The 26,799-nt window shown below is 44.5% G+C and overlaps 2 protein-coding genes across 4 annotated transcripts in view; one reads left to right on the top strand and one right to left on the bottom strand.

The window, feature by feature from the left end:
- Mfn1 (mitofusin 1) overlaps positions 1–3,115 on the top strand; it is a 42,173-nt gene extending 39,058 nt beyond the window's left edge. For all 3 annotated transcript variants that reach the window (XM_055625872.1, XM_055625874.1, XM_055625873.1), the window contains 2 exons: positions 291–425; positions 2,485–3,115. In XM_055625872.1, the coding sequence (XP_055481847.1) occupies positions 291–425; positions 2,485–2,563 (214 nt within the window). In that variant the 3' untranslated portion in view covers positions 2,564–3,115. The remainder of the gene's footprint in view (positions 1–290; positions 426–2,484) is intronic.
- Positions 3,116–5,526: 2,411 nt separating this feature from the next.
- Positions 5,527–26,799, bottom strand: Gnb4 (G protein subunit beta 4). Its single transcript, XM_055625960.1, has 8 exons — positions 26,762–26,799; positions 25,197–25,303; positions 21,545–21,608; positions 19,589–19,751; positions 18,294–18,360; positions 17,951–18,152; positions 13,459–13,675; positions 5,527–10,512 (listed from the first exon to the last, which is right to left on the bottom strand). Exons 2-8 carry the CDS (start codon positions 25,289–25,291, stop codon positions 10,406–10,408), a joined length of 915 nt encoding a protein of 304 aa, XP_055481935.1. The 5' UTR covers positions 25,292–25,303; positions 26,762–26,799; the 3' UTR covers positions 5,527–10,405.

Here is a 26,799-nt window from a genome sequence, read left to right on the forward strand (position 1 = left end):
AAGCCAAGTAAGGAGTCTATAGTTACAGTAAGTCTATAGGTGCTGTGCTAGCCTCATGGCTGAGCTACTATTAAAGTTTTCTCTTTGGCTGAGTGTGGTGGCACACGCCTTTAATCTCAGTGCTCCAGAAGCAGAGGCAGGCAGATCTCTGAGCTTATGGCCAGCCTGGTCTGAGTTGCAGGACAGCCAGGGCTGCATAGAAAAATCCTATCTTGAAACAAACAAAACAAAATTTTTCTCTTTAGTATATGTTTGTTTTAGAAAACATTGGTAATTTTTTTTTCTTTTAGAGAAATGGCTACCACTTTTGCTCGACTGTGCCAACAAGTTGATGTTACTCAAAAACACCTGGAAGAAGAAATTGCTAGATTATCCAAAGAAATAGATCAACTGGAGAAAATACAAAACAACTCAAAACTCTTAAGGTAAACTTTTTCATTGGTTTTGTTGTTTTGGGTTTTTTTTTTGTTGTTGTTTCTTGAGATACGGTTTCTCGTGAAGTCCTCACTGTCCTGGAACTCACTCTGTAGACCAGGCTAGAACCTCGAACTTACAGAGATCTGCCTGCCTCTGCCTCTCAAGTGCTGGGATTAAAGGTATGTCCCTCACCTCCTGGCTTTTTCACCCTTAGTAACATGAATATCTAATTTTATCTCATATCCAAAATGCATTTATATGAAGTCACTAATGGCTTTGTAAAAGAACTCGGAAGTTAATTTTGTATGTTGCTTTAAATTAAGAATTTCCATATTTGAGGCTGGAGAGATGGCTCAGCCCTTAAGAGCATTTCTACTTTTGCAGAGGACCCCTACTTGTGTTTGGCTCCCAGCATCCACAGGGACCTCATAAAATGGAAAAGCCTTGGGGGGAAAAAACTTGAAAAATCTTTATATGGCAAAGGACATCTAGCAGGTATCTGTAACTCCAGTTCCAAGAGATTCCATGCTCTCTCTTGGCTTCTGTTGGCACCAGCCATGCAAATGGTGCATATACGTATATGTAAGAAAAACACTTAAAATTAAAAAAAAAAAAATCTTTTTAAAAAGAAAATGAATGTCCATGTTTAATTCCTTATGCTCTGGAATGTCAGGGAACCCAGTTGCAGCAGGATAGTTCATCTGAATTAAAAGAAAATTTATAGGACTTTTACTCTCTGTTAGGCTAGGCTAGTTCTCTTATAGAAGGGAAATTCAATCATTAAAAATGACATTTGGGCATTGTGGCATACACCTGGGTGCCTACCACTTAGGAGTCAGGGGTAGGGTCAAAGTCATCCTTGGGTACATAGCAAGTTCAGGGTCAGCCTAGACTACGTGAGACCTGAATCAAAGAACAGAAAAGCCCCAAAACTAGCCTCTGTTCTTTTGAGGCCCGAGGACACTTGTGTTTGAAGCTGTGGCAATGCAGGAGTCCTGTCTGCTCTCCTGTGGTTTATCGTGGGTCCTCTGGAAGACAGGAGTGGAAGTATCACCATTAGGCCTGACTTGGCAGCTCTGTTCTTCCCTCTCTCACCATGAGCTGCTGGCCAGCATGCCTTGGAGTGTTGCTGAGCAGCATCCAAACAAAACTGCTAATTCAGGGTCTGCCCTGCCCATAGCTCCACATCAGCGTGTGCAGCTTGGAGGGCTGTCCTCATGACCTGAGCAGTGCTAGAGCCTTCACAAAGGGTGCAGTGCATCACAGGACTCACCTGTTTGTTTTTATGAATTCCACTCTGTTTAAACCGAGTATAGTGTTCACATGCCAAGCAGAATTCCAACCTAGAGACAGTAGAGACAGTAGGCTTGGCACAGAGCCGGGGTGTGGAGGAGGCTGTGGCCCTTAAGTATGTCTACTCTGTAAAGCTCACAGTGCCATTAAGCGGTGGTGTCTGATGCTCATCTGAGAAACTAGTCTAGCCTACCAACGCATGACTGTTGGAATCATAATTATAAACTTAGGCTCAGCCCTCTTGCCCAGTGTTTCAGGAGTAGTATGTACATTTCACTTCTGTGACCTTCAGAGACATCAAAACAGACCTCCTTTTTCTCTCCAGATAGTCTCTTTTCTGTGAGTGCATCCCTAGCTGTGTGTGCTGCATAGATCTGTGGCTGGCAACTCATTCAAGGTTTCCTCATAGGCAATTCGATTTTATCAAGTATGATTGTAATGTGATCTTTACCAGCTTCTTTGCATGTAGTATGTGAGTCATTCAGTACTTTACACTTTATTTAAAGGTGGTTTTAAGACAGTCATGACTGTGAATTAAGGCTTGACTCCCGTTTAGGCCAAATGTTAGGCTGTATAGATATTGAAGTCCACAACTCTAGACCAGAGGTCGTGTTCACTGTGAGCACGGCAGGAGCACACACGGTAACAGCCATGTATGAATTTCAGAAAGGGTGGTCACAGCTGCTTACAGAGCTCTAAGTTTGGAAAGAATGTACTTTTCTCATTGACTGTTAGGATAATTAGGTTGGTTTTTATTCCTTGTCTTTTAATTAGAAAAAAAGCTGTTCAACTTGAAAGTGAGCTGGAGAATTTTTCGAAGCAGTTTCTACATTCGAGCAATGAAGAATCCTAACAGCAGAGGCTGCTGTGATGACGGCACTGTAGGAGGAAGTGGACTTGGAAGATGGGGAGAGTCGTTTTTATGACATGACCACAGTTCGAATTAGTAACTCTGAGTATCAATGCCTTGCAGAGGTTGTGGTAGTGACCTGTCCCGGGGGGTTTGCACCTTTGGAAGTGCTGTGGTTCGTCATTTGCTTTAGTTTGGAGTAAAGACTGAATTGTTTGGGTTAAATGATGAATTCCTTTAGAAACCATGGAACCAACTGTGCAGCCCAAGGATGGGTCCTTCAGCTCTTAACCAGGCTTTCTGTCTTTGATTCCGAGTAACTGCTTCCTGGCATCCAGGAATTAGAGATCTTTTCATCCCTTCTTAGTACTAGTTCCTGATGCCTTCTCTAATGGGAATCGTGGACTTGTTTATGAGCTGGTTTGTTCAAACCAGGGAGTTTGGGCTACTCCTGGGGTCCTGCAATCACTTTCCCTCACAGCAAGGATGTCACCACTACTGAACAGTTTTTACCCTTTCTTTTCTTCCCATTAAAGCTGATGTGAACTAGTAGAAAGGCCTGTCATTCTGGTCATGCATCAACTATCTGGGTCTGGGTTCCGCTCCGTCTCTTTAGAAACATTTTCAGCCTTGAGTCCATCAACTTTCTGCCTAAGTGTGAAGTGGACTGGAAGTCTGAAGGGATGAAGATGTCCAGAGTAGGATACGGGGGTATGCACGGAGTAAGGTAACATGACCGTGTGGGCGTGACCGTGACAAATGGCTCCTTAGGTGGAGTCTCACTGACGCACTGGGCTTGTCACCTCTGGAGGTTCTGACTGTAATTACATGAATTTCTTGGGGCTCCATTAACACTTCCACTCTGGGTTAGTGAAATGTTTATGGCTCAGGTATTGTGTCTGCCCCTGCATTAAGAGCTGATTGACAATGTGTGTGGGAATACTTTTACATAGCAAGGCAAGGCTGCTTCTCTGACCTGACTGAAAAGTAAACTGCTAACCTGTGAGCATTTCATTGAAGTCAGCAGTGCCATCCCAGGAGCACTGCATTCCACTGGGGTGTCAAAAGTCAGCGATTCAGGCTGAAAGCTGAAAAATATTTATTCAATACAGCAACACTAGGGAGAGGGGAAAGAGATCCACCAAACTCTCCATCTCCTCTCTGCTGCGGCCTTTCCTTCCTTGAACCTTCAGCATTTCTTTCCTAAGGGTCTGTCTTCACAATAGGTGCACCTCTTTTTGTTTGTTTTTGTATTTTGTTTTTTAAGAAACAAACACATAGGGTCTCTCTGTGTATAGCCTTGGCTACCCTGGAGCTTACAGAGATCCACCTGCCTCTGCTTCCCAAGTGCTGGGATTGAAGGCGTGCGCTACCATGCCCCAGCCGCAGGCACACCTTTTATTTTTAACATATTTGAAGACTATTACAATATTATATACCGTTATTTAGACTGTAGAAATGTTTCAGAACTACTTATATTTTTATACAGATTGGGTGTTCGGCTGCAGTATTCAAATTTAGTGTGACTACCTTTTATTGCTGATTTTTAACCCCCCAAATGGTGCAGGCAACCAGGTGTGATGAAGTGAAAATTGCATGAAGAATTACTATCTAAAATTGAGGTCTGCTAACCTACGTTACAGTTACACATAGCACTTGAACTTCTAGCCACATAATTTGCAAGAGAGCTACGGTGTAGTTCTCTGGGTTTGATCTCTGGATATCAACATTACTTTTAAACTTGTAAGAAGTACAGATTCTCAAGCCTCAACACAGATATGAAATCCAGTTTGGGTTCTGCAGCAGGCTTCAAGAAGCCCTACAGGTTGTCCCAGTGTACTCTGGAGGTTGGGAACCAGTGTTTCCAGTACAGAATGCTTTCCATCACTAGTTAAGAGTGTAGTTCCAGCTGGTAAAGTTAAAAAGTTGTGGGTGTAGAGAATGGAGATATTGAGATATGCCAGCTCATCTACCAGACAAGAGTGCAGCTGTGGCTAGGCTCATGCATCACATGGACTGTACTTGATATACTGTGTATGTTTACAGTATTATTTTGTAAACTTTGTATGATCTTAAACTTTTTACAAAAGATTTTTATAAGTATGCAAGCTTGCAAGATGAAAATAAACCTATTTGCCTGTTAGTTGATAAATGTAGCATTTATCTCAAAGTTAGACTTTGTGGTTTCAATTCCCCACCCCCACTCCCCAGTCATTTCACGGCAGTATGGAAGTTCTCGCGTTTGAGGCCCTGATTGCTGCATTGCTGTCATTTGGTTTCACTGGCCAGCCACAGGAAGGGTGAGATGCCTGGTGCACCACTGTCCGGGGCACGGTGTGAGAAGTTTCCGTGGCAGGTAGGCAGGGAGCAGTAGTGAGCGAGCAGCCTCCTAAACAGAGCTAAGACAGACATTTTATCCCCCTTTGGTTTTTTCAAGACAGGATTTTCTGTGTAGCCCTGGCTGTCCTGTACTTGCTCTGTATACCAGGGTGGCCTCAAACTCAGAGATCCTTCTGCCTCTATCTCCAAGGTCCTGGAATGTAAACTCTCCTCATTAATCTTCAAATTGTAATGGGATAATACAAATATGTTAAATCTCTACTATAAGCAAAATTGACTATTTAAAAAATGGAACTAAATTTTTCCAAAGAAGCTACAGGGGAAGCTTGGGTGTGTCTTTTGAGACAGATCTTACCATGAAGTACAAACTAGCTCAGATTGGGATCTTCCAGAAGTGCAGACCTGGGTCCTACACCCCACTAAGGGAAGTCATGACATGCCTGTGAACGGGAAGTCTGTAACCTTTAGCAATAAGCTAAATGGTAGTTTGGGGTCAGTAGCATTCCAATCTCCCCCTCTTACGGCCTTTTTTTTATGGGAAAAAAAAGTACTGGGCTTGAGTTTAGTTCTAGGGCATAATTTTTTAAATCTTACTAAAATTTGATTTATAACAAGGTACAATGAGCCATGGAGAAAAGCACTTTATTGATAAATTATCAGCTCACTGCAACAGTATTTCACAAGCAACTGTACAAATGAAGGAGTGAATGGCTGTTGTATCTAGAACACTGTTGAATCATGGCACAAGTCCTCTGCTTGTATGACCAAGCTTTAGACATGACTGGCATTCACAGTCACGTGGCTTCATGTGTTGAAAAATTAGGCTACGAATAAGCGTTTCTAAGATGCCTTATAGGAAAATACTCAAACCAGCTTGAAGACACACTTGAGGTATGGGCTGTCTTGTGCCTTCAGTGAGACAATGCAGATGTTCAAGGAGAAGCCTCTTCAATGAGAAAATGATAGGCTAGAGCACCTTTGAGTAAAGACAGAAAAGGCTGGGCAGCCTGCAGCTTAACCACTGAAGCCCTAGTTAATGGGCTGTGCTATGGGAGATTGTGTTGGATACATTTCATACTAGTTGAAACAAGATTTTTCCTCATAATGCTACATTGTTACACCAGTTTTACAAAATCAGCCAGCTGGGTTTAAAGGCGGGGGGGAGGGGGGGACTTTTAAACATGGAAAACATTTCCCAAACACAAGGTGTTCCATCAGTCTGTGGCTAACAATGCTGGCTTACACATACTTTGAGCACCTGTTGTAACCAAGGAGAAGCAGAAGTGTACCTACTGTGTGCTTCATGCTCCACATGGTCCAGTTTAAGACAGTCCCTCTATGTAAAGGACACTCAACCTGTGGGTGGCTTTTAACAGGAGCTAAGACATTTTAAACTATGCTTTCCACAGTGGCCAGAGAAAAAGCATGTGAACACAGAACTGAAGTACTAGTATGAGCCTGGTGTGACCTGCAGATTCTAAAAGAATGTTCCTTATTGAAATGAGGACAGGTCCATTTGGGGGATTGCTTATTCCATTTGTCTATTCTAGTCAGTAACAAAGCACAAATGTGTGTTACAGTTCAAAATCCAAGACGTTCATATTCACATAATTTCCTGGAATGGTTTCACTTCTAAAACAAAGTCTTAGTTTTACTACTAAATCTAAGACATCAACAGGATTAGAAAATACTTTCCGCGATAAAAATGATAGTTTTTATGATTTTGTTAAGATAGAGTTTCTTTTCTTTAAAAAATAATGGATTTATTTTAAACTGCGTATGTGTTTGGGTGCCTGAGGAAGACACAGGACTACGAATCCATTGAAGATACAGGCAGCCACCTGAATTGGAACTAAAGTCAAGTTCTCTGCAAGAACAGGCAGCAGGCTTCACTACTGAGCCATCCGTCCAGATAAGGTTTCCATCTGATAGCCCTGGCTGGCTGCCTCAGCCTCCCAACTGAAGATTACAAGCATGCACCGCCACACCTAGCTTCTTTTAATAGATTGCCTTTCCTTAACAGTCCAGGAACACCATCAGCTTGCCATTAAAATGGAAGTTCCAGGCCTCAACGCTTCGCTTTTATGAATCTGGAATTCAGTACAGTACATGTGTGTCAGGATTTAAGTCTGAGCTAGGAAAGAACCTGGAATATTTAGTCTAAAAGCACAGCTGCCAAAAATGGAGCTTGTCCATCTCAAGGTAGCTAGAGATGTCCTTGCTGAATAGCACTTTGAGGTGCTTACTCAACCACATGGTGGTCACTGTTTTAGAAAAGAACATGTGCCTTTACAATATGCTTGAGGAAATGGCTCAGTGCACATGCCTGTGGCCCCAGCTGGAGGCCAAGGCAGGAGCCACAGCAAACTGTTAAAACCCTTGCCGATTTCAGGCGACTTTTGCTTGATGTTATGCAAGCTTTGCATCCACCTGCTAAGGCACATTATGTGGGCTAATTTCAGGAAGTCTCAGGCAAGCCATTGTATTCAGCTGTAACAGAAACAGCAGAGAAACCCCAAAGGCACCGAGCAGTAGAGAGCAGCATAAGGTCACCGCTGTGTGAACAGTTGGTGCTGTGTGCAGTTGGCCACATCCATGTTCATGGATCCTCTCCAGGTACACATTAAGGGAAACCTCTAAGTTCTGTCCTACATAAACTTCATGAAAGTACATTCTTTTTAAACATATTTTATGTGTCTGAATGTTTTTCTGTATGTTATGTGTCTGGTGCCAAAGGAAGTCAGACTCCGTGGGACCAGAGTTACAGATGGGTCTGAGCTGCCATGTGGATGCTGGGACTCCAACCCAGGTTCTCTGCACGAGTATCAAGTGTTCATAACTGCAGAGCCAATTCTTCAAGCTCTAAATAACATTTAAAAGTATTTAGGACCAGAGTTGTTCTAGTATGACTTTTGACTGACAAACACAAATAATCCCCTCACTGGCTGAGGACTGAAACCAGGGCCTTACACATCAAGCACTTTACCCCAGATTAAACCCCCAAACCTCATTTTCTGTTTCTTACACATAATAAAAGTGCTGTTTTGAACAGGGTTTTAAGATGATTCTGAGCCACACAGCAGGACTTATACACACACCCTTTTGGGGGTAATAATGATGATCCTCTAATGTGCCTCACCTCTCTGGCTTGGCTGGGATAGGCTGCAGATGAGCCCAGTGGTAGAGCCCTTTCTGGGTGTATGTACAAGAATGCCAGATTCCATCCTAGCATTGTCAACTTTTTTTTTTTTTAAATAAATCATGCCCTATTTGGGAAGTAACCTATTTCACAAACAGAGGAAAGGGGTCCCAGAAATTAAAGTACACATTCACACTTGCCATTGATGGTCTGTTTCTCAAATACTGTATCTCAGTTCCTCTCTACCCCATAGGGAGCACAGGAAACCCTGAGTGAATGCGTTGTCATGGGTCCTGCTGTGTCAAGGACCCTTGCCTCAGACCCATGGAAGAACACCAAAGCCCTCCTGTTGAGGATGAGTGTTGACGGTATGTGTAGAAAATGCCCACCTTAGCTCCCCTGTTCCCTGGTATTTACAGCCTGGAGCCTGCTTTCCTATAGGGAATGCTCTTTGCAGAGATTGGCTGAACCCGTCTCCTCAATCCAGCTGTGTACCATTAACTCTGCCTCCTTGATTATCTGTGTGCAATAGCACCACCACATGCTACTCCAAGTAACAAACATACTGAACTTCCTGGCTTCTGCAGTTTCTCCTTCAGAGCCCAGTCCAGCTGGCACCAGCTTTCCTGTGTCTGTGTGTCTCTTCCATTCTTTTTCTGGCCCAGTCCAACCCTGAAGCTGGGTGGGTTGAGGCTCTGTCCACTGTATTCTCTTAAGATCAACTGACCTTAATAAACAAAGCTAGTGTGTCTTTTGTCACAGCTCTTGTGTACATGGGCACATTCATACAGCAAAGATGAAAACTCATACAGTTTGGGTTACACGTATAGGTGATCAACTTTAACACAGAAACTGCCACACAGCTGCTTACATTGTGCCGAGTTACAAAAAAAAAAGAATGTGTTTGTATACATCCAAATAACCCAAGGAGGCAGCACCAAGCAAGACTTCACAGTCTGCCTCTGTCAGTCATTTAAATTTGCAGGAGAAACTGAGGAGAGGTGTCTACTCCGTCTGGACGCAGGGCATCCCAGTGGCAGACACTTTACTGAGCAGTTGGCGTAGCCTGCTGCTGGCTGAACCCCTCTGAAACAGTGGTGCAGGCTCAAGGGTTGCTCAGCTCTAGACATGCTTTGCAGTAAGCTACTTAGAAACATGTACGTCATGCTACAGAGAGCAGTGCTACAACAGCAGCAGAAGGCTTCAATCTGTGGAGCCAGGGTGTAAGTCACTAAAGCATTTGCCTGGTGGGCACAAGGCCCGGGGCTCCTTCTGCAGCACCACCAGAATGGAAACGCAAATGTTCAAGGGCACAGATAATATATACCTGTTTTTACATTAATTACATACATTTTATATTACATAGAAGTCATAAAGCCATCTTATATATAAGTTAGTGCCAGCTGAGTGGATGAGTTTACATTTCTCAGAAATGTTAAAGGTGAGACACTGTTTCCTACCTATTATAGAGAACACTGGGCAAGAGTTCAGATTCGGGTACAAGTCAGGTTCTGTCAAACTTCTGAAACACTAATATGCTCTACACTTGGTTTCGGAATGTGAAATTAACAGCAATGCCCAACAGTTCAAAAGGCTCAGCCTTTTAGAATACCAAAATGACATGCCAGTGTCTACTGGTTACTAATGTACTAAACTGTAATGACATTTCTTCAGCATGTCCCCTACGTCAAAGTGGAATGTCTACCCCCTGGCCTTCACATCACCTATACCCTCAAAGGGTTGAAAATGGCTACTTATTAAATTACTAGCATGGCAAAGGATGCGTGAACAGCAGCCGGCTCCCTCAGAGACACCTATCAGCCCTCCTAGTCATGAAGCCAAGAGGGACTCTCAGGTTAAAATGTGATGTCAGAACCCAGGGGGACTTCCTTCAGATGGCACATGAATCTATAGCATCACTTCTGTCTATCCCAGGCCCTGGTTCTTCCATAACAACACTTGAAAAATGTGACATTTCTTGTATATACAAAGTTCAAGGGTAGTCTCTAACAAAATGCAAACACGATGGCTGTCTGCCATACAGTGCGCACTCTAATCTACAGAAAAAAATTAGCACAAGAAAGAGTTTGTCAGGGTAAAGTCGCCATACTGTTCAATACCCTGACCTTTGACCTCAGCATGGGACCTTAGTCCTGTTTCTTTTACCACCATTTTTGTTACAACAGTTTCAATAAACTACGGTTTATGGAATGCTGCCTTTTTTTTTTTTATAGCCATCAATAGAAAAATCTTCATCTGCAAATAGAAGGTGGAGTTTCTGTTGTTGTTTTCTTTTCTCACAGCTATAGGCTGTATGTAGCATGGGTTTCTCCAGATACCACTGGAGAACAGAGAATACAACACTGTTAATTCCAGATCCTAAGAAAACTGTCCCAGGAGCCAGTGGCCACAGCCATGCCATCATCTGTCACGCCTAGGCAGCTAACACGGTTATCATGACCAGCGAGGACACCTACAAAGAAAGGTCAATACAGAGTTAAAACTGGAGTTTTATAACTGCAAAAGTTGTGCATTACAGTGCAGCCAGTGATTAAAAACTAACAGGCATTCTGACACAACACACCATGTGGTTACTTCAATGTTTCATATGAACATCAATTTGTGTTTTTAAATTTTGAAAAGTCATAATCTTAAAAAAAAAAAAAAAAAAAAGTTGAGACAGGATCTCACCTAGCCCGGGCTGATGTTGGGGTTGGGTCTGGTGCTATGTATTGTAATGTTAATTATTTTGCTCCTGGAAGTCTGCTTGCTGTCTTTTATGTACAGACACTCACATACCCAAAATGATGCAGTGTAATCTTGCCTCCAAAATTACTCCTCATTGGCTAAGTAAAGTTGCTTACATACACACCTGGGCAGGGCAGAAGTGAGGTGGGTGGAGCTAAGGTTCACTGGCCTGGAGGACAGAAGGATCATGGGAAGGACAGAGACAAGTGTGAGAGGAGAGGCAGATCTGCTGTGGGTTAGCATGAACCATGTGGGCGGGAGGAGCCTGCCCTGAGGACCAGCGATGGAGGAAAGCAGCCCAGGTGAGAAGTGTGTCAATATTTATGGGATAGTGGATGGGACGTAGCCTAGCTACGAGTTATTAGAGCAGCTGGCATAGGATGTGGGCTTGGGAGGTAAAAGAGAGCTTAGGAGGGTAGTTTCTGCCCAGCCTGAGTTTAAGACATATTAAAAACCTAGCAGATGTCTATGTCTTTTATTGAGATGGTAGTGCTTAAGTAACTGCCGCAATAATGATGTCTGATCAACAGTAAATATTAATAACCAATTTTCTAAAACATAATAGCAGGTTAAATAGTAACCGCTGTAATAAGCATGAGTTATATAACAGTAAACTTCAATAGCCAATTTTTTTTTTTTTTTTTTTTTCACAACAGCCTGATCTCAGCCTTGGTACTCAGCTAAAAACAATCTTCAAATCCCAATCCTGCTTCTACTTCCTAAATTCAGAGATGACGGGTGTGTGTCATCCTATGTAGTGTTTTCTAATTTTTCTTTCCATCTCCAGTAAGTTCATGATATTCCAGTTTTGCTAGTAAGCTGTGATACTTTCAAAACATTTCTGAATGGAAGTTCAACGTGGTATACTTTTACCCACAAGAACAAGACAGCTGTCTTCAACCCTATTTCCAAAAAAAATACTCAAATCATTTAGTTCTTTCTATTCACCACCAAACACAAACATTGGTTATGACTCTGTGAAGCCATCAAGCTCACCAACTTGTTTGCTTCGCAGTGACTTGAGACTCACCCACCCTGCTTACCACACAGAACATAATCAACAATTCTCAAGATTTTTTTTTTTTTTTTTTTGAGAAAGGGTTTCTCTGTTTAACAGCTCTGGGTGGCCTGGAACTCACTCTGTAGAGCAGGCTGGCCTTGAACTTACAAAGGATCTGCCTGTCTCTGCCTCCCTGGTGCTGGGATTAAAGGCGTGCACCCACCACTGCCAGGCTCAATTCTGAAGATTTGAGGGAGTGAACATGCAAATGAAAATGAGAGTATGTCAAGTCAGCATCTCTTTTTAAACATTTTCATTCTCAGAAGCTTATCCGGTTTACATATTCCCCACAGTAGCTCCAGTTTGGCAGTGTGTAACAAATTTACCATCATGGGTTAAACTAATAAAGTAACAAGAAAGCACAGTGGGTCACCTTGCCCACCACCTGGAGAAGATAGTGAGGGAGTGCCTCCCAAGTCTGGATTTGGCTTTAAAGTGAAATTCTGCTGAACCAGCTTTGAAGACAGCTATCAGTGGAGCAAGCCTTAAACTTAAGCATACGTTAGAAATGAGTTATGGACACTAAAAGATTAAGTTAACAACCAAATCAAAATACCTTACAGAGTCACTGACATTAGGCAACAGATCATTTTCAAAACTCTACTTGCATGGCACAAAACTCTGAACTCTGCAGTTTGGTAACACATTGCAGAAAATTACTCCTGGGAGTGCTGGAAGCCTGTGTGCACAGAACCCAACAAGTGAGGGGTTCCAAAGATAGAGACTGACTGAGCAAAAGAGGCCCAGGTGACATCCAGAGGTGTCCTCAGTAGTGGGAATGGGGCTCTCTGGGACTTAGCAGGAGCAAGTATGTCAAAATAGGACTGTATTAGCAAGTAGCCAGTAGCCTACACCAGCTAAGAATATACTCGCTAGGGCTAACATTGTCTCATGACTGGGAGAAAGACACAGTTGAGACTTGTGAAAATGGAGACTGACTTGCTAAGTTGTGCCCTGGCTTTCCTCTTGAGTAGTACTGGGGAATACAGGGCAGGAGTTTCAGGGTAGAGGTATGCATGTAACAAAATGGCAGTAATATAGGCATGTTACTTAAAGTTTTGTTTTGAGATGGATGTCTCAGTGTATAGGCCAGGCTGGACCCAGCAGTGGAGGGCCCCTGTGTGGAAAACAGTTTGTCCTGTCCTCAGTCTCAAGAGGATGAGCCACAGCAGAAACCTTGCTTCCTGTCAGGTCAGAGAACGATGGCTTAGCCCGGCAAGATGGTGGCATTCATGAGCAATCCCAGCATTCGGAAGGCTGAGGTAGGGTGATGTGCTCACGGACAGCCTGGGTTTCACAGTGAGCTTCAGGCACTTAACAACGTAAGGGCCTGCCTCAGAAGAACAAATAAGCAAACAAAACCAGGATGTAAGAAAAAGAAAACTGATTTGTGAAAGATGGCACTGATTGATACTCATAGTTCTTCACCCCTAAATTTATCACTAGAGGTCCTAATGTCATTCTTCAATAGGGTATGTGCTCCATCTACCATCAAAGGTGATGAAGAATACGAAGGAGAGCTACCCCACTGCCATTTTGAGAGCTCCAGTGTCTGGCAGGAGTCTCTCCATGCTTCCTGACAACAGAGTATGTGTTGGCTGCACCACTAACCTGCCCGGCCTCCTTTCAGCGCGTCCCACACACTGCAGTTGAAGTCGTCATAGCCAGCTAGCAGGAGGCGCCCGCTCTTTGAGAAAGCCACCGAAGTGATGCCACAGATGATGTTGTCATGAGAATACAACAGTAGCTCCTGGTCTGCACGGAGGTCAAAGAGTCGGCAAGTGGCATCATCAGAGCCCGTGGCAAAGGCGTATCCACTTGGGAAGAACTAGAAAGAAAAAACACACAAAAAAGGACACAGAAACCATGCCGGTGTGGCGAGGCCATCCACACCAGAATAGAAACATACAGAGACCATGGAGGCAGAGCACCTGGGCTGGGCAGTGAGAGGAGGTGAGGCAGGCTTAACGTTAAACTTTGCTTCTCTCCACGTCGGTGACTGCCGAGTTTGTTTCTTTTTGTGTGAGACAGGGGCTTCCCATGTAGCCCAGGTTAGCCCACAGTGCTCAGTGGGCTAACAGCTCACAGTGCTCCTGCTTCAGCCTCCTAAATGCTGAGATCACAGGTATGAGCCACCACACCTTGCTTTAGACTCTTGTCTGTCTGTCTATCTTAATATTTTGGGTTTTAGTTTTAGTTTAAGAGTTAGGACTGAATAGCATATGCAGTGCAGAGTTCATGGTCCATTGTTCAGCACACAGTGTTAGCAATACTGCTCATGGCCCTCTACCCACCTTATCGAAACATTTCAGTCCAGTGTCACTATGTACCAGGCACTGAGGCGTCAGGAGCACTGCACTGTGACAGCAGGCATAGCTTGCACGGCCACACTAAGATTAGCATCCTGCCAGGACCAGGGTCCACCAGCACCTAAGAGGAGGGTCCTACGCACCACTCAGACACAGCAGGCCAAAACTCCCCATGTTGATCAGAGGTCAAATATTACTATGTATAGGATGTTTGTGCAAATATTCAAGAAGCCTATTATGAAAAGTAAATAGGAAAGATTTTTCAGAAAATACAGAACACTGGGGCTGGGGAGATGGCTCAGCAGACGAAGCACTCACTGTGTGCCTATGAAGACTGGAGTCCGCAGCTCAGCACCCATTAAATTCCGGCCACGTGTGGAGGCCTGCCCTGGCACCCTCATAAATGCTGGCTGAGTGTGGAGGCCTGCCTGTACTTCAGCGTTAGGGCAGCACAAATGGGATCCCTGGAGCAAGCTAGCTAGCTAGACTAGTATCGGTGAGCTCTGAGTTCAATGGAGAGACCTGGCCTCCGGGCATAAGGTAGAGATTGACCAAGGAGGACAGCCAACATCAGCATCTGGCCTACACACGTGTTTACTCATGTACACACATGCACACAGCGGAGATGATGAGCAATAGAGACCCAGACGTGATTGGTGTGTAAGTAACGTTTTTGCTGTATGTCTAGTCAACATGTCTTTCCACAGAGGAAACGCATACTTCCACCTTCTGGGAACTGCTTTCTCGTGGCATTTGTTTTCTGCAGTTGAGCCATGGGTGACAGAAACAAAATGGCTGTAAACTGGTTTTATTTGCCACAAATGTGACGGGACAGTTTCTCATTAATCCTGCGGTATTTCCAAAAAGTATGCAGCAGTTTTACGGTTTTCTGTAGTCACATCTGCTGAGCTTTCACCTCTCGATTTCCTTCGTGAACATTTTTGTTTGTTTTTGAGACAAGAGCTCCTACATTCCACGCTGACCTTGAGGTCACTGAGTAGCTGAGGATGGCCTTGACCTTGTGACTCTCACGCCTCTAACCTCCTGAGGTTCCACACTTGTGTCACCACAGCCAGATTTCTTTCACCCCTTACACGTGTGTACGTGTGCGTGCGCACGATGAAGCCAGAGGTCAACACTGGCATTCTTTTCCAGTCACTCTCTATTTCATGTTTGTGGTTGTTTACCCTGGCTCTGCAGGGCAGCCCAGAACTGGCCCCGCAGTGCTGGGGCTTACAGCAGACAGTGCCACCATGCCAGCTTTTTTGACTTTTGACTTCTGTGGCTCAGTCATACTTGCACAGGGAACACCAACTGAGTCAGCTCCCCGGCTTCCTTCATTACTTTTAATGAACAGTCTGTAATTGTTTTAGTTCTTCAATTTCATCTATTAATCTAGAGTCTGGAGTCTATCTGATAAACAGTCTTCAACATAGGGCTTTAACTTAATTTTCTTAATACTTAAGCATCTGTCCAGCTGCTAGTTACTCTGCTGACCCTCTGCTACATCATTCATTAAATTCCCGGCAACAACCTTGTGCTCCTTTTCTGTGGGAGGGGTTAGGCATGGTCTCCATGCACGCTAAGCAGGTGCTGTACCAGTGAATGACAACGAGGTTTTAAAATATTACCAATATTGTAATCAATCATTTGATATTGTCACAACCTACCCTTAGGTTTTAAAATACGTGGTCTGGTGGATATAACCAGTTCAATTAAATGTATTTCCAGTTACTAAAACAAATATGTAGTAGTAATACTTTCCAGATTCTGAACATCTCTCTTTTCAGTTTCAGATCTGACTACACAGAGGAGGATTTACACGGTGAGGGCGGTGTTAGTCCCATCCTGGTGGTATGACTAGGGAGACAGTCTCCCACTGTTTCACTAACAGTCCCACAGGCAGGCAGGGCCTGCAGGGCAGCGCTCCCACTAGGTTACAAATGGCTGAAGCTACTCTCAGTGAACAGGGCCTGTTTTTCCTCTCCAAACAGGATATGCTTTCCTCAGAGATTCCTGGGAGGCTCCAGGACCAAGGACCACTGCCCATCAATTCCTCCTTCCACCCACTGCATTTGGTCCCATGAAGTTCAAAGATGTCTCTGAACTCTTCCTGCCTACTTTCCTGAGCTGGGGCTTCTGACCACTTCCTTCTATCACATCTCTCCAAACTCACTCTTGGCTTTTTGTTTGGCTTCTCGAGACAGGGCTTCTTTGCGTACTCCTGGCTGTCCTGGAGTTTGCTCTGAGATCCGCCTGCCTCTGCCTTCAGAATGCTGGGATTAAAAAGCCACCACTGCCTGGCTCTACTCTTGGCTTTTTGAAGATGGAGCTCCACAATGTAGCCCAGGCAGGCCTCTAATTTGCAGCAATCCTCCTGCCTCTGTCTCTAAAGTGCTGGGACTAAGGCTTGGGCACTGTGGCTTAAATTTCTTATGCAATATTTTTCTTTTAACTATTTTTTCATTTCAAAAGGAGGCCTCAGCGTGTACCAATAGCTTAACAAAGTCGATACTTAATGCCTCGTCCCCACAAACAAACAAAACTGACTATGAAAACAGTATCCATCTCTATAAATTCACTGTGGCAGGGCTGGGAAAGAATGCTTGCTTTGCATACATGAGGATATGAGGACATTGAGTGTGAACCCCCAGCTCCTGTGTGACGTGTTGGGCATGGCTGGGTGTGTCTATAACCCTAGCAATGGTGGGAAGAGACAAGCAAATGATCCTGAGAAGCTGCAGATGAACCAGCTCAGCCAAGAAGCCCAGCATTTAGTTCAGTGAGACCTGCCCTAAGAACTAAGGTGGACAGTAACGGAGCATCTGATCTCGCTCTGGCCTCGGTATGTGTACACAGACCCCGTACTCATCCATATAAACCACCCATCAATCACACACAAAACCCAAAATAATAATAGTAGTAAACAAATTCACACACAAACCGTGAGCACCCGCCTACCATTCATGAGGGCCCACGTTCAATTGTCGGTACCACACAGACAGACACAGACCCAGGAGGCAGGTGGGGTGGAGAGAGAGAAAAGAAAACCACACATTTCAATAGATGAGGAGAAAGCAGTTGGCAAAATTTAACATCTGTTCCTGATTGTCAAAACTTAAGAGTACTTGCTGCTCTCACAGGGGACTAGGGTTCGGTATCCAGTATGTCTGGCAAGTAATTTACAATTGACTCTAACTCTAGTTCTAGGGTATTCGATGCCCTCTTCTGGCCTCCACACGCGCCTGCACACACTTATGCACATGCCTCAAATATAAGTTCCGGGACAGCCGGGGCCAGTGAGACACATCACGAAAGGAGGAGGAAATAAAAAGAAGGAGCTATCAGATGATCAGATGTCCACTTTGGGCCTCCATAGTATGTACACACTTGGGCATGCTTAGCCATAGCTATGTGTGCACACGCGCGCGCGCGCACACACACACACACACACACACACACACAAAGTAACTAATAATGTCCAACATTCTCTGTGCTTCTAATACACAATTCATTCAGTCTCCAGTATCCTCCAGTAAACTCCGAAGGAGTTTTAACCCTGTTAGGAAGGCTGGGAGTGTGAGGTTTGCAGACAGTACACGGCTTGAGCAGTTTCAGAGCGGGTACACGACAGAGCGGACACATCCCTGATTCGGCTGTACCTGCGTGGTTCTCCTCACTATGAGATGTCTTCCATCTAAACACACCATGAACACCTATGAGGTTCTGCTCACCAGGGACGGCCTGGGCTACGTAAGACCCTGTCCCCAAAACAAACCTTCCTCTTCACTTACGCTGACAGCATTGATGTCTGAGATGTGTCCTGTGAAGGACTGTCTGCACATCCCGTCTCGGACGTCCCACAGTTTTGAAGACGCGTCACAAGCTCCAGAAACAAAGGTCTTCAAGTCAGGGCTCAGGGAGAGGCTCATCACGTCACCCGAGTGGCCTGTGAAGGTCGTAGTCTGCTGCCCCGTCTCGATGTCCCACAAAGCACTGTGAGCAAACACAAGCACGGACACAAATGACCACAGCGTCCCTCCCAGGGTCTGTGTAGTAAACACGAGCGCAGACACAAAGGACCACACCCCCCAGGATCTGTACCCACCAAGTCAGGCTTCATTTGAATAAACTTACCAAGTTGTGTCTCCTGAACTGGTAATGATTTGTCCATCGTCTAAGAACCGGCAGCAGGACAAGTAGCCTGCAGCAGAGAGCAGCAAATGTCAGGTCATCTCCGATCAAGTCACACAGAAATGGGACAAAACCCATAAGCTCAGGTGACAGCGCCTCATCAGTGGACAAACAGCTCAGCTTTAATGACCCCGATTCCTTGCTGTCTACAACTCAGTTTTCTTCAACCCCTCTGAGGTACTCACTGTATCACACCCTGGACACTCAAAGCAACCATATCAAGTATGGCAGCAGCCTGGTGTGTTTAACTGTGACAAAACTATCACGACTGTATGCTTAAGCACCATACAGTGGAATTTTTAAAAACTATGACAAAATGGAGTCTTTGTTTTCGTTGCATTCATGACAGTGTTGGCTGCATTTGTAGCTGTCCAGACCTTCATGCGATCTGCAGGCTGCAGATTGGACACACTCGAGAGGGCGCTCCTTATCCAGCACCTCTAACCCATGCACAACGGGCCGAGCACTGGAGAAGACCCTAAAAAGACTGTGAAGGCTTTATGGGAAATGCCGCATCTGCGTGATTCAGATCCATCAGCATCTGAGAGCCCACAAATGGTAGGGAACCCCCATTCTGAGACTGTAGAAATGTGGTCAGCTGGCAGCACCCAGACCACACACACACCAGGGGAAAACATGAGTGACGGAGACTTCCTAAGTGCCGTCGCCTGGGGAGTAAGCCTGCTGCACAGTGGCAGCTTCCGCTGACGGAAATGACTCCACTAGCACAGACTATCCAAGCCTGAGCCCTGCTCCAGGGCAGCAGAAACTGCAGAAGGCTGTATTTGCTTTTCTTTTGCATTTTTTATGATTGTCTGGATTGAGGGTGGGGGGCAAATTTATCATGTTTACAAAACAATACAGCTATATTTGAATGAGAAAAAAAATCATAGGGGTAGGAATATACCTCCATGTGTAAATGCATGTTCAGTAAGCTCAAGGCTCCCAGCTGCGGTCCCCTGCCCCAAACGGGAGCAACAAAATGGCCATCATCATGGGCACTCTGAGTTAACTCAATTTTTTTTCATATTCTATTTATTTTTATTATGTGCATAGACATTCTGCCTGTGTGAGAATGTGTCAGATCCCGGGAAACGGTGTTACAGACAGTTGTGAGCTGCCACATGAGTGCCAGGAATTGAACTTGGGACCTCCTAACCACTGAGCCATCTCTCCAGCCCCGAGTTACTACATTTAAACACAGTAAATTCTGCTTCCCTCTTCCTGTCAGGACTCACCCGTGTGCCCTGGCAGCTCTCTGCTCACGCGCACGTTCCCCTCCCGGGTCTTCAGGTTGTATATGGAGCAGATGTTGTCCAGGCCTCCACAGGCCACGTAGTTCCCAGACGGGGCATAGGCACAGGTCATTACCCAGGAGGACCTCAGCGGGATGGCATGCATCTGCCAACGCAAACAGTGCACAGAGGCAGGGGGTCAGTTGTGGCTGGTCAGGTCATTCCTAAACCTGCTTCTGATGAGGCAAACCTTGCTAAGCATAAACACACAGGAAAGGAAGCCATGAGACCTGGCACACCACGGGCATATAGGATGGTCCCTTCTGTGTTCGCAGGTCACTTGGAATTGAAGTGCTCACTTTGGGAACAACTTTATTTTTAATTAGGTTTCTGTGTGTGTGGCAAAGGGCCCGAAGAACCTCAGGCACTGGATCCCTGGAGCTGGAGTTATAGGGAGTTGTCCCTCTGACAGAGGTTTTAGGAACCAAACTTGGGTCCCCTGGAAGAGAAGCAAGAGCTTTTAACCATCTGAGCCATCTCTCCAGCACCACCCCACTCTCAACTTTTCAAATAAAAGCAAAGCTTTAGGGATTTCGTTCTTTGTTTGTTGAGACACTATCTTACTAAATAGCCCCCACTGGCCTGGAATTCACTTATGTAAGCGATCTGCCTGCCTCTGCCTACTGGATTAGATGTAAAATACGAAGAAAGATTTTAGCAAAATCATTGGCACAATAATGAACAAAAGAGGAAACCTCCTACACCTGAACACAGAACCGTGAAAAAGAGGGGACTGAGATGTATCAGAGACGATTTGAACGGGGCTTGTGTGAGTGCCCCTGTATTCACCAGCACACACTCCAAGATCTCAAAGAGGGAATGCCACAGTCTAGTCAGACCTGTAAGGAGTCAAGTGAAAAAACTGAAGATGCTTGACTGATCAAGGCTAACCCCACAGAGTGTCCACGTGCCCTCTGACACCACCATGCTTCCTTCCTCTTGATCTAAACTGATATCGTAAAAGCATATTCATTTTGTTTGTTTGCTTGTCTTAGGAAAATGGATTTGATTGAGACTAGCTTAATACCAAACTGTTAGTCTCGGTCAGGGTGAGTGTGGGGCTCACAGGCACAGCACCTACCCTGGGCAGGTGAGGTCCTATAAGTCTAAGCCCAGCACTTCAAGGAAAGGCTTGAGTTACCGTTCATGTCCCCACACACTGCTTTGATCGCTTAGTCAATTACTGAGAATGCACACACAGCATTATTTGACTTGTAACGTGTGCCCCCAAATCTTCACTGTTACTCAGCAACTTGAAATCAAGGATTCCTTATGCTGGCTACAGTAAGAAAAATCAAGATTTTCACTACTAGATCTCAACAAATTCAAGGCATCCAGGAAAATAGAGCAGTCTCTGGGGTAAGCCAAGGAAAAAACTTTCCAGTGACCACCCACCATAGTTAGGAAAACAACAACAATAACAATAACAACAACAACAACAAAACAGCACTGTTATTTCATTCCAGGAATTGGAAACATTGAAAAGTTCATGTTTACATAAAAATGACAGTCTTCAAAAGCCAGGTGTGGTGTTGTGTGTCTGTAAGCCCAGCTGTGTGGAGGTATCGGCAGAAGAATCAAGAGCTGAGGGCCAGCCTCAGCTACATGGTGGATTTAAGGCTATCCTGGGCTAAATATGAGCCTGAGAAAGAAAGAGAAGGAGAGAGAAAAGAAAGGGACAGGGAGAGATAGAGAGGGAGGGGGGGGGAATCAAATACACACTGAAATTCTTCTTGTAGCTTGTCCCCAGAATTAAGAACTCAACATTAAAAGCAAGCATGTCATAAAAGCTGGTCTGGATCCAGAATGAATTCATCTCAGAAAGGGGCCCTGGGTGAGGAAGATCTGCAAGGCGGTGGACAAACACAGGAGCATTTAAGAGAAGTGAGGAAATTTTACCTTATTTGTCGTATAGCTATCCCAAATAATTAATTTTCCATCCTGGGAGGCACTGACAAGTAGCCTAGAGGAGAAACACAAGAACAATCTGACACTGAGAGGAAGAAGTTGACTAGGTTAGACACTTTATCTCTGAAAGACACTTCAGAAGAGAAGAGTTTTTCTAATAAAACTTGTATACCAAAACCGTTATTTTCGATGCCAAACACTTTAAACAGAAATCGTAGTATCTAGCCACTCACTGAAGTGTCTCTGTCTATGATTCAATTTTTCCCTGGTGACATTTTAGTTACCGACAAGAGGTTTCCATCGGAGTCAGTGGAGTGGCTTAATACTGACTGGCTGACTTAACAGCAGACCCAGGCCTAGCCTGTCACCCAGGAGCCTGCGAGTGCAGGGCAGGGCAGTGCTGGGCTGTGGGTGCCGGGCAGGCCACAGCTATGCTGGAGGCATCGGCCATCTTGTGAGATAAGCCACTTGCACATGTTCATAATAAGCCAAGTATGCAGAAGAGGTCAAAGAGGCGATATTGAAAAAAAATACCATAGAGGTAAAGGGAATACATTACGGCTCACTGCATTAATAAAAGGAGAATGTGTGGGAAATGGAGCTCACTTTTCCCTACTTTTAATTATGTACTTGTGTTTGCACACACACTGGAGAGCAGCTGCCATGGAAGCCAGAGGTGTCAGATCCCCTCGAGCTAGGGTTACAGATGTGGGGGCTGGGTATCAAACCTGGATCCTCTGGAAGAGCAGAACATTTTTTTTTTCAAGGCAGGGTTTCTTTGTGTAACCTTGGCTGTCCTGGACTTGCTTTGTCAACCAGGCTGGCCTCTGCCTCCCTGAGTGCTGGGATTAAGGTCGTGCGCCACCACGCCTGGCTAAATGGAACATATTCTTAACCACTGAGTGGATGGCATCTCCAGCCCCAGAAACTGGAACTTTGAGAGCAAAAGGTAAAATGTATCCCAGGAGGAGGGTAAGAATGATGAGTGAAAAGGGACAGAAGATTCTGGGGCGACCTGTGAGCCTTCCAGTCATGCTGCGAAACCCAGGTGGGCCTACACTGCAGAAGTTTTGTTCCACCAATTTGTCAATTCTTAACTATGTGCTCACTGGATTTTTGTTTCGTTCTGGAATTTTGCTCCTTCGCCACATATGAAATGTGAAAGATAAGAAAGAAACACAGTTAACAAAAACCACTCTGTCTTCTTCCCTACAGGCAAACGTTTTGATCTGTGTTTATAGGAGGGGAGGTCCAAAGGTGGGCTGAGGGGGACCACGGCAAACTCAGAAATCAATTGCATCCATGGGTGCTGGCAGAACAGTAACCCATGAATTAATCAGCAGGATGTACAGGAGTGGGAGGCAGACTCTTGGGTGACATTTTGTTTTTGAGAAAAACTTTAAGGAAATAACCACTAACAATGCTTCAGTGATCAGATTTTGGGTTAAAAGTCTGTGGTATCCACAAGGCAAAATGTAAGTTTTTCTAAATTTTAAATTATATTTATTTACATGTGTAGAGATCAGAGGCCAGCTTGGAGGAGCCAGCTCTCTGCTTCTACCATGTGGGTTCTGGGAACAAACTCAGGTCATCATGTGACAAGAGCCTCTTACCCGCTTAGTCACTGCGCTGGCCCAGGGCAAGCTGTTTTTATCTTTACTTAGAAAAAAAAAAAAAAAATCTGCCTCGGCTTTATGTTGTCAATAATATAATGTTATCTATCCCTTCTAAGAGGTGCACACACTATGTTAGTGTATTTAACACCGCCATGCTTTCAGACCAAGATAATACTAACTTAGAAACAGCAACAAAATGACTAACACTCATAGAATAACAGCATGCATGTGTTCGGCTGGCAAGTTAAAAACGTTTTCAACCGCCAGGCCTGGTGGTACACCTTTAATCCCAGAATTTGGGAGGCAGAGGCAAGTGGATCTTTATGAGTTTGAGGCCAACCTGGTCTACAAAGCGAGTTCCCAGGCTACACAGAGAAACCCTTTATCAAAAAAAAAGTATTCAATCAAAATACTCACTTTGTATAATTCAATTGTTTGTAGAGTTAGTGGAGAAATTATAGTGACATCCAGAATTAGGACAAAGACACACTTAGGTATTTGTTTATTAACAAGTATTAATACTAATAAACAACAACACTGTGTTTTGGCCAAGAATGGTGACATATCTTATCAGGTCCAAAGCAAACTCCATTTCCCCAAATTCCAAAAGGCAGAAGGGACAAATGGCTATTGTGGTGCCTAGTAGCCATACCAAAGCACATCCTGGCCTCCAGGCTCCCTCATATCACAAACAACCTGTTACACATTTCAGAGTCCTAGCATCCTATCTCTTCTCACCTCCTTCCCTACCCTAAACTCCCTCCAGCTCAGAGGCTCCCCTGCCCAAAGCTACTCATTCTCTCTATAACCAAATGCTCGCTTGCTTTGTCTGGCTCCCTGCTCCTCTTCCTCTCCTCTCCCTTGGTCCCCTCGCCCATCTCTCTGCTCTGCTTCTGCTCTCACAGCCAGGTCTAGTCTGCTTCTTTCTCTCCCTGCTTTGGACTCCTCCAGACACATCTAGGTGTTCCCTACTTCATAGGTTTACACATACCTGTAAGTCTAGCACTCAGGACCCTGAGTGAGGCTAGCTGGGGCTACTTAGCATAACCTGTCTCAAAAGAAACAGCCCCTCACAAACAAAATAGTTGTGACATATTAAAAAAACACATTGTAACGACAATATCGAAGAAACTTAAAAGAACTGCTGTTATAAAATATTTACTGATCTGCCATTAAAGCCTGCAGTTCTCTTGAGAAAAGCGTAATTCTGCAAGTGGGCAAGATGACCCCAGGTAACAACTATTTGAAAAAGTATATACTAGAATACTTAAAATAATCCTGGCAATACGCAAAATCTTCGCTGTGTAAATCTCTCATCTGCCTAAATGGCCAGACTTGCAGCCTGTTTAAGCTGTTCAAAATATGATCTGGGGCCAGAACTGAGAGAGGTTTAAGGATGACGGTGTAAGTGGACCGCACAAGCCTAAGGTACATGTAAGTTAGTGGAATCTTCTCAACAGAGCAGGAAGTGTGTTATCTTAAAGAGTTTTCTCCTTTATTAATCTCTAAGTGTGAGGAGCGGTTTCTTTTCTTTTTCGCTGGGAAGGCATATTAATTCTAGAACAAAGAAATAGCCGCTCTAAATAGTTTCCACAGGTCACTAGACAAAGATCTTTTTGAGAAGCAAATTTATTTTTCATGCTACACACTTTCAAAGTATTTACTCACATTTTTATTTCTGTGTCTATTTGTGGGCACACATGTGGCGATCAGAGGAAAACGTGCCAGGCAGACATCTTTATCCAAGAAGCCATCCTGTGTGCCCTAAAACCGTTTTTTTGTAAACTCCAAGGCTGAGGATGCAGTGACTGAGCATTTACTCAGCAAGCAAGGGGCCTCTGGGTTTGTTCCGGAACAAACAGCCCTCAACTAAGTGTCAACGGATATTCCTAGTGCAAGGAACACGGTCATGACTGATGCCTTTTCTACAAAACTGCCACAAATAAGGTTCGTTTTGGAACAAAGTAAGTGGAGATAACGGTCCTTCCTGAAAACTTCTGTGGGGTTTAGAAAGGACAGACACTCACCTGGAATCGTATCCCCAGTGCATGGCGTAGATCTTAGCGAGGTGGCCACGCAGGGTGCGCCGTGTTCGCATTTGTATTCGGCCCACGGAGTCCATGTTAGACGTGATCTTTAGAAAGTGACAATGGCGTTATTATATGCCCTAGACATGTTATGAAGTCTTATCAGCTGAAGGCGACTCAGTTCAAAGAGGGCAACAGAGCCGCTGTGAGTTCAGTTCATGAAACCATGATGAACACAGGTCATCCTGTGTGCTCTTGTGTACGAGGATGCTTTTTCAGATGAACAGCTAAAGTAAACGCACAAACTTCCAAAAGACACAGACAACAAAGGTCCAGCTACAGTAAAACACGACAGGTAGGAAGGAAGAAGATGATTGGGCAAACAGCTTCTGAATGGCATCAATGTAGATGTCTGTGCTGAGTGAGGTGGCACATGCCTTCAATTCCAGCACTTGGGAGGCAGAGGCAGGCAGATCTTTGAGTTCTAGGACAGCCAGGCCTACACAGAAAACTCCTGTCTTCGAGAGAGAGCTGTCTGCAATGTATGGCAGCATACAAGTACTTTAAGTGTTTCAGTTTATGTGTGTGCATGTGCGTGAGAGACAGACAGACAAACATGTTGAGCTCATTAAGACCACTTCATGGAGCTGACTCTCTCCTTCCATTTTACTCTAATTCTAAGGATTGAACTGAGGTCTTCAGGCTTTCGTGGCAAATGCCTGGTCTGAAGCCATCTTGCCAGCCCCCTGTCAAATAGCTTATAAAGAACTAGAAGAAAGGCTTGGACCTCTCAACACAAAGTAACATATGAACACGGAGAACTATCATTACCCTGATTTGATACACTGCATACACAGCCAGCTGTCACCCATACATATGGCCATTTATGATGTTTTGAAAAATCCAGCCACAAAGGGAACCCAGAAATAAATGACTATGGAAGCAAGCATTTGTAATTGTCTGTAAGAAAGCCTTGAAACTGCAAAGATGGCAAAGTGGTCAAGAGCACTGGCTGATCTTCCAGAAGTGCTGAGTTCAATTCCCAGCAACCACATAGTGACTCACAAACATCTATAAAGGGATCTGATGCCCTCTTCTGACGTGCAAGTGTACATGCAGACAGAGCACTCATACATTAAAAGAAACAAAAATCTTAAAAAGTAAAAACCAAACCAAACCACCCAAACAACAACAAAATACAAAACAAAAACAAAAAGGAGCACTGACAACTCTCCCAGAAGACCCAGGTTCAATTCCCAGCACCCCCATGGCAGCTCAAAGCCATCCAGTTTTATACATGTATAGCACAAAACATATTTCCTTAATAAAGTCAACAGTATTTGCCTAACAAAACCTTCCCAAAGTTTTCCATAGGGGGAAAAAAAAAGCTAAACCAGTGTACACCAAAAAGATTTACAAAGCGCTTAAAAATAAGTGTGCGTCAGATGATTCTGCAGTTCTCCACAGTGCTGACTGTCTGCAGGCAGCACCTTTAGTGTGAACGGTCTGGAGGTCACCCATACCGAGATACTTCACGTAGAGGCTGACATGAGCCGGGCATTTACCTGCACCAGTGTGGCATCATTGCAGGCTTTCCGGGCAT

This window comes from Psammomys obesus, unplaced genomic scaffold, assembly GCF_907164565.1.
Source record: "Psammomys obesus unplaced genomic scaffold, mPsaObe1.curated_primary_1811, whole genome shotgun sequence".
In the NCBI taxonomy this organism is placed as follows: Eukaryota; Metazoa; Chordata; class Mammalia; order Rodentia; family Muridae; genus Psammomys; species Psammomys obesus.

Excerpts from the sequence above, each read along its gene's own strand:
- Gnb4 (XM_055625960.1), bottom strand. The coding sequence starts at position 25,291 with ATGGACTCCGTGGGCCGAATACAAATGCGAACACGGCGCACCCTGCGT. Across the intron at positions 13,676-17,950 it reads CAGACATCAATGCTGTCAGC|TTCTTCCCAAGTGGATACGC; the intron begins GTAAGTGAAGAG and ends TTTTCTTTCTAG. Across the intron at positions 10,513-13,458 it reads GCTGAAAGGAGGCCGGGCAG|GTGTCCTCGCTGGTCATGAT; the intron begins GTTAGTGGTGCA and ends CTTTCTTTGTAG.